Raw genomic sequence first — 8,138 nt, forward strand, 5'->3', positions numbered from 1 at the left:
GCAGAGATAAGAGGGTGGTCAAACTAATCGCTGACCAAGAGGCTGCAGAGGAGTGCACTTGACTTAACCCATATTGATACGAACACACAGCCGTCCGTGAAGGGAGGAATCTCCCGCCCAGCAAAGAACATCCGGCACTCCTAATTTAGCTATCTTCCTCTCTTACAAGTGTAAATTATTTTGAAACTCCCTTGTAAGAACTGGCGCCACAAAACGGACCAGTACAATTTGGCATCTTAAAATAAGAAAGAGAATACGGGCCCCCAGGGGTATAAAGATGGGTCCAGCAGCACACTTACTCTGAGTGTCAATCTACCACCTATCTGCTGGTTGAGTTTGGTGTTTGGCCTCCTGAGGTTCCAGAGGGGACGCCCACCTCGTATTCGTCTTTCCGAGGTATTGAGGGACCGACCCTGGCCTGACACGCTGGAGTCGAGAGGCACAGAAGGGGGTAAAAATTGTACCTGGATGTGGTCCTTTGTTTAAGTATATATACATAGTGTTAGAGCTCTTTAAAGATTAAGCTGTCACTTGGTACCATTATTTCTATTTTCTATCTTTACTTTCTTTGTAACCATTTTTAAAATCTATATTTGCTAGCAGTTAAGAAATAGAGCAATAACCATTGTAACCATATAATTTATAAGCTTCTTTAATAAACCTGTAACTGTTTAAGCTTTAACCTGACTCCTTCAGTTGCTGTAACAAAACCAAGCACAATTTAAAAAAACTTCAGCCGGTCATAAGGGACAGGTATAGGAAGAGCTTGGGCGTTTGGATCGTGCCACTCCCAGGTGACAGATCCGTTGGGACATCTCTCAGTCTTTCCTAGACTGCCTGCTGCGAAGGGATTCTGTATCCTAGCAGCTAAAATCTGAGGTGTAATGAGATCTTCCTATAAATAAAGGGGCATCTGTTGGCCTGCTGGCTGCCCTCTGCGACGGGACCCCGGTCCTAGCAGTAAAGACACAGACATTAAACTTTCGGGGCTCCCTTCAGCCTCCTAGGCTGCCCGCTGCGACGAGACCTTGTGTCTTAGCAGTTAAAGACTTGGGTGTCACACACACCCACACTGCCCTGACCGTCAGCTGACAACAGCCCGTCTAACCAGTGTATTAATCTTAGCTGGCATTTCTTGTTTATTTGCTGGTGTTCAAAAAGACACGAGAAGTCATTCTTCTGCTCTACTCTGCACTGATTAGGCCTCAGTTGGAGTTTTGTGTCCAGTTCTGGGCACTGCATTTCAAGAAAGATTAGGAGAAATTGGAGAAGGTCCAGAGAAGAGCAATAAAAATGGTTAAAGGTCTAGAAAACATGAGCTATGAGGGAAGGCTGAATGAACTGGGTTTGTTTAGTATGGAGAAGAGAAGACTGAGGCTGTGTCTAGACTACAGAGTTTTTTCGAAAAAAGTGGTATTTTTTTGAAAAAATTTCCCCCGCATCTAGACTGCTTCCACATTCTTTCGAAAGTAAATCGGAAGAACGTGGCAGTTTTTTGACCTTCGAAAACCTCATTTTACGAGGAAGAATGCCTAGTCTAGATGCTCTTTTTTGAAGGAGGCTTTTTCGAAAGTATCTTTTGAAAAAACCTCTTTTGAAAGAGGCTTGCAGTCTAGACATAGCCTAAGAGGGGACATGACAGTGGTTGTCAGGTATCTAAAAGGATGTCACAGAGAGGAGGGGAGAAATTTGGTCTCCTTGACCTCTGAGGATAGGACAAGAAGCAATGGGCTTAAACTGCAGTAAGTGAGGTTTATGTTGGACATGAGGAAAAATTAGGGTGGTGAAACACTGGAATAAATAGCCTAGGGGGGTTGTGGAATCTCCATCACTGGAGATATTTAAGAGCAGGTTGGACAGAGACCTGTCAGGGATGGTCTAGACGGTGCTTGGTCTTGCCATGAGGGCAGGGGACTGGACTTGGTTGACCTCTCAAGGTTCCTTCCAGTTCTAGTGTTCTGTGATTCTATAATTCTGCATTGGTCTGTTTATAATCCCTTAAAATCAATCTGTTGTAGTTAATAAAATTGTTTGTGGTTTCTCCAGGATGCCTTATCTGAGATGTTTGGGGAAATGTTTCAGCTTGGTTAACAGAAGTGTGTAAATTCCCTACCACATAGAGGAAGAGGCAAACCGGGTAAGTAACTTCTACCGGCCTGTGTTTTGAGCTGACAGGGCACTACAGCTCTGGAGTCCTAGGCTAGGAGCCGGTGGTGATCTTGACCGTAGCTTCTTTATTGTTGGTTCATGCAGTGGAAAGTCAGGGAGCCACTGTGCGAAGGCTGGAGGAAGTGTAGGATGGGCAGCAGGTTTGCGGCTTTCCACAGCAGCGCAGTGTGAGAGGGGGCCCAGCTTGGTAGGTCAGAGGGCTAATTGGAAACCCCGTTCCAGCACAACCCAGGGAGAACCCATCTCCTGAGGGGTGTTAAAAAATGTGCTCGAGTTAGAGCAACAAAAGCCTTTCTGATTTAGAACATCAAAACGGCCAGACTGGGTCAGACTAAAGGTCCATCTAGATCAGTGTCCTGTCTGCCAACAGTGGCCAATGCAGATGCTTCATAGAGGGGAACAGAACAGTTAAGGATTACCCTAAACCTTAACCTTCATGTTAACCTTAACGTTCACCTTAACCTTAACTCTATATCTAACCCTTAACCTTAACCCTAACTGTAACATTCTATTACTTTTTCTCAAACAGGCGTTCTGTTGCTTGTACAAATTAAAAAAACAAACAGTCTTTCTTCAGTCTGTGTGTGCTTTTCTCTGGATTTCCACTTTTTACCATTCATTCACGTTGCACCCGGCTCCATGTACCGACTCTCTGCAGGTGCAGACATGGTTAATATGGGCACATCGTAGGTCTGTAGACACAGAGATCAGAAGAGAGGGACTATCAAAAAATTGAAAACAGGAAAAGCAAGGAAGAGGTTTCAGACTTACTGGTCCTGATGCCTTGTCTTTTAGCAGCAACAATTTCCTATTTCTCTTTTAAACAATCTGCATTTTGATTAACAGAAAAAAAAGAGAAATGCGCTGGTAGCACTTTATAGACTAACAAAACATGTAGATGGGATCGTGAGCTTTCGTGGGCACAACTCATTTCTTCAGATGAACGGAGAAATAAACAACCTCCGTCTCCCTCTTCCTCCCTCTCTCCCCATTTTTATTTTTATCTCATTCTGTCTATATAGCTCTTCCTTTTCTCTCCAGTTTCTCATTTTTCTCCAGACACATCCTGCCTCCTGGATCAAATGTTTCTCTTCGTTCCGTTCTCTCTTCATAAGTCTTCATTTTTATTTCACGTGCGTGTCTTTACAAGGGGTTGGATGCTAACCTGAGCTGCACTTGTGTAAACCCGCACGAACGCTAAGGACCTTTACCCGGGCGTACGTGCAGGGCTGTCTCTACCAATCGGCAAAACACCAAGCCGCATAAGGCACCATAAAATTTGGGACACCAAATTGCCCCAACTTTCACAGTGGCCTATGCCACCCTCTGCCCCAGATCTTGGCCACCCCCCAACGCCTAACCCCCGCTCCATCCAGTCTGGGAGAGTTGGCAACCCCTTTCCCCCATAGCTTCAGCCTCCCTTGGTGAGTACCAGTGTTGGTCTGCGCAGGGCACCATCCCTGGTAGGGATGGCCCAGGGTACGTGACTCAGTCAACCACCTATCTTCTCTGTTTAGTTTTTTCTGTGTCTGCCTCTGTCTCTCAGCTTCAGCTATTAACTGGTGCAATTTTTTCTTTGAACCCGCTGCGATAGGGGGCTGCTGGCCAGACCATCATACAAACCTTTGGTGTTTCCGTACGTGTGTCATGGGATGTGACCATGATGCATCAACGCAGTGAAATTCTCTACATGCCCTGGCTTTCCTTGGGCTGTTATAATTAACAGAGCAGCACGGCCTCTACAGCACAGACTAGCTGCCTGAGCATAATCCCCTCTGTGATCTGAGGTATGTCCACAGGCATCTCTTCTAAGCCACTGCCTGGGCCATTTTTTTCACACTACTAATGTTATCCAGCTGGCTTCACCAAAGCTAGCTGATGTGCCTCTACCCATGCTTGGAATTACACCTCCCCTCTGCTGGGTAGATGCACCCATGTTTGAAATCTGAATATAGACTCCCAGGGCTGGCAGAAACCTCAGGAGTCACCGTGTCCAACCCCTTGCCCAAAGCACGACCAACCCCAACTCAATCATCCCAGCAAGGGCTTGGTCAATCCGGGACTTTAAAACTGTCAAGAGATGGAGATGCCACCCCCTCACTAGGGAACCCATCCCAGTGTTTCCCCACCCTCCTAGGGAAATAATTTTTCCTAATATCCAACCTAAACCTCCCCCTATGCAAGTTGAGCCCATTGCTCCTCGTTCTGCCATCTGTCACTACTGAGAACAGCCTCTCTCCAGCCTCTTTGGAACCTCCCTTCAGGAAGTTGAAGGCTGCTCTCAAATCCCCCCCCCCCCACTCTTCTCTTCTGCAGACTAAACAGACCCAAATCCCTCAGCCTCTCCTCATAGGTCATGTGCTCCAGTCCCCTCATCATTTTGGTTGGACTTTCTCCAATGCGCCTCCATCCTTTCTGTAACGGGAGGTCCAGAATTGGACGCCGTACTCCAGACGTGGCCTTTCCAATTCATTGGTTTTTGTGATGTTTTAGAGATGCCTTGCTGTGACGCTGACATGATGAAGGTGTTGAAAATCCCAACCTGCAAGTCATCATGTCAATTTCTAGAGTGCATACAATAGTCAAACGTGACACGGATGTAATTCAGTAGTGTTCCATGCGTCTGGTTTGCCTGTAATGGGAGCTTACCCTCCTAATGATATCAGCCCTCCTTTGTTTATTGGACATTTCATTCTTCCAGGGGAGAGATACAGGGGTACGAGGTTACCTGCTCCAGGTTTCTGCCAGTGGAACCTACAGCACAGCCTGACAGAGTGTTCTCCATCCATATTGAATGGTTTTATGTATCCAGATAACTATTATGGAGAAAGTGGAAGAAAGGAATCAAACGCCCATCGTGGAATTCATCCTCTTAGGATTTGGGAATGGCCCTGAACTTCAGCCCCTTCTCTCCCTTGTATTTCTAGCGATCTACTTTGTGACGGTGGCCGGGAACCTCCTCATCATTGTCTTAGTGGTGGCTGATCGGCACCTTCACATCCCCATGTACTACTTCGTGGGGAATTTGTCTGTCCTGGAGATCTGTTACACCTCCGCCATCCTGCCCAGGCTGCTGGCCAGTCTCCTGACCGGGGACAGAACCGTCTCGGTGAAGAGCTGCATTGTGCAGATATATTTGTTTGGTACCATTTCAGCATCAGAATGTCTGCTGCTCACGGCCATTTCCTATGATCGGTATCTAGCGATCTGCCACCCCCTCCATTACGCTGTTCTGATGAATGGGCAGGTGTGTGCCTGGCTTGTGGCCGGCTGCTGGATAAGTGGCTTTCTGGGCTGCACCATCGTCAATATTTTTATGTCCCAATTACAATTCTGTGGTTCCCAAGAAATCGACCATTTCTTCTGTGATTTTTCACCCACGATCAAGCTGTCCTGTGACGACACCCGGACTCTGGAGCTGGTGACTTTTATCATCGCTGCCCTAGGGGCACTTGTGCCCTGTCTCCTGACCCTGGTGTCCTACGTTTGTATCATCACAGCCATCCTGAGAATCTCGTCCAACATCGGGAGGCAAAAGGCCTTTTCCACCTGCTCCTCTCACCTCACTGTGGTGACAATTTACTATGGGACTCTTATTACTATCTATGTGTTTCCAACAGCCAACGCTCCCGCAATCCTAAACAAATTATTTTCTGTCTTTTACACGGTCCTGAATCCCATGATCAACCCCATCATCTACTGCCTGAGAAACAAGGAGGTTAATGAGTCCCTGAGAAAAGCTGTTATGAAACTGTCGGCTTTCCGACAGAGGCACAGAATGTGAAAAGAAGCATTTTGACGTGTATGAGAACAGACAGGAAGTGAAACATTTGAGATTGGTCCTGCCTTGGGTAAGGGGCTGGACTTGATGACCTCCTGATTCTATGATTCGTTGAGCATAATGTTAACCTTTCTTTCTTTCTTTCTTTCTTTCTTTCTTTCTTTCTTTCTTTCTTTCTTTCTTTCTTTCTTTCTTAAAAGTGGGCTTTTTTCCCCAGATACACATTTTAGTAAAGCTCTCTGCTTCATTCATTCATACATGAACACTAATGCCCACATTCAGAAGCTCTTCCCCCCATCACTGAAGTCAATGATATTCATTAACCTTTGATGAGGAATCTCCGCTGTCAATTACACCTCTGAAAAGTAGTTGAAAATGTTTCCACCGCTGTGAGTGTAGAACTATTGAGTTGGGATTGGTCCTGCTTTGGAGGGGGCTGGACTCGATGACCTCCTGAGGTCTCTTCCAGCCCTCGGATTCTCTGTTTCTATGAACTATGATTTGGTACTTGTGATGGCAAGTTGTAGCTGGATAAACCAAACCTAGAATTCTGTAGAGGGGTTGGGGGAGTCTCATTTTTCTGTCTTGTGAAGTTTCTTGCCCATTCATACATCTTTGCAGGCTCGAGACAACATTAAAACATCTATAACTCTATCAATACTGATTTCCATATTGATATTGATACAGACATACACAACGAAAACAGGAGATGAATGGCCAAGAGTTTCAAAGCACAGGAGACCCATCTGTCTCCGCCTACCCCAGCAAAAAGAAATTAATGAATTAAAATGAATAGGAAATAAGCACTCAAAAGCTGAAGGCAACTTTGCAAATTTCAGCCCACATAATGTCATGGAAGAATCTCTCTCGCCGCAGACAGAGCTGTGCTACATGCAACCAAATACCTACCACCGACATTGACCAAAACATTCACTAAAGCAGGGGTTCTCAAACTTGTGATACCGCAACCCATCTCTCAGTTGCTCGTGACCCCCTCTCCATTGCTGCAACCACCCTCTCAGTTGCTCAGTCACTCCCCTCTAAGTTGCTCATGACTCCCCTTCCCCCCCCCCCGGGGGGGGTTGGGACCCAGAGTTTGAGAAATGCTGCACTAAAGAATAAAATCTCCCTGCATCTCCCTGGTATTTTTGTTCTTCCTCCAAAATTTGGGGCCCTGTCTTAAGCCCCAAAATACTAAACTTCCCCTTTCTAGGCATGGTGGCCGACGCTGTCTTGGGATGTAGACAGGAGGCCCCCAACTTGCGACACAATTCATTCTGGAGGAAGCATTGCAACTCAGGGGTGTCGTAACTTGAACCCGCAGTTACGGCAGGCACCGTGCATCGTTGTAAATGCAGGCCAAGGATGTAAGTTGGGGGGTTCCGGCCCCTTCCACACTTACATAAATGATTGTAAGTGTAGGGGTCGGAACTCGGGCGGTCGCATCTCGGGGGCCTCCTGTAGTTGATTTGAGGAGCCTGAAGGGATGTGTGAATTTCACTCAAATTAGCTGGATATTCTCAAGAAAAAACAATCAAAATGACTCAGGACTAACATGCTGGGTTGCAGCCAGACCCCGCTTTGTAACATTTAACTAGGTGGTTAAAGCACTCGTGTGTATGTATGGAAGACCCAAATTCATACATTCATCTCCCATAGTGGGAATAAATGCGCCAGCTTACGAAACAACCTCTCTCTCTTTCTCTCTCTCTCTCGCTTTCACTCTCTCTCGCTCTCCTTTCTCTACAAGTGGTTCCATTGTTGTAAATAATTAAAGGATTATTAAAACGGAGAGCTGAACTTCCATCCCCCAAGCCAGAAATGTTGTCACAAACTAATTCTGCCTTATCCTGAATGTGGTGCATTGAAAACTATTAAAAGTACCAGCTTTCAATCTGGGTGCAAGGTGTTTTGGGGGGGGGGGGTATTTGGTCTCTGGGTTTGTGTTCTTACCTCTCATGAGTTTCCAGAAATACAGGACTGTGAAATTGTGTCCTCCAGGCACGTCTGTTTCATGTTTTGTTCATCTGTGAACACAACCCTGGGATGGTGGGAATAAGAGACTCGGTGTGTTTTTTTTTCATGGGTGGGATTGTTTTTAATTTGATTTTTCCAACAGACGTACGAGGGGGCTTTGAAAAGTAAAGACAGGAGTTGAGCATGAGAAAGCCAACAGGAGATGGGCACC

At 46.1% G+C, this 8,138-nt stretch overlaps 1 protein-coding gene across 1 annotated transcript; it reads left to right on the forward strand.

Moving 5' to 3' along the window:
- Positions 1-4,990: 4,990 nt before the first annotated feature.
- Positions 4,991-5,953, forward strand: LOC142821304 (olfactory receptor 11A1-like). Its single transcript, XM_075912166.1, has one exon. It carries the CDS (start codon positions 4,991-4,993, stop codon positions 5,951-5,953), a length of 963 nt encoding a protein of 320 aa, XP_075768281.1.
- Positions 5,954-8,138: the final 2,185 nt, after the last annotated feature.

This window comes from Pelodiscus sinensis, chromosome 30 (genome assembly GCF_049634645.1).
Source record: "Pelodiscus sinensis isolate JC-2024 chromosome 30, ASM4963464v1, whole genome shotgun sequence".
NCBI classification, from domain to species: Eukaryota; Metazoa; Chordata; order Testudines; family Trionychidae; genus Pelodiscus; species Pelodiscus sinensis.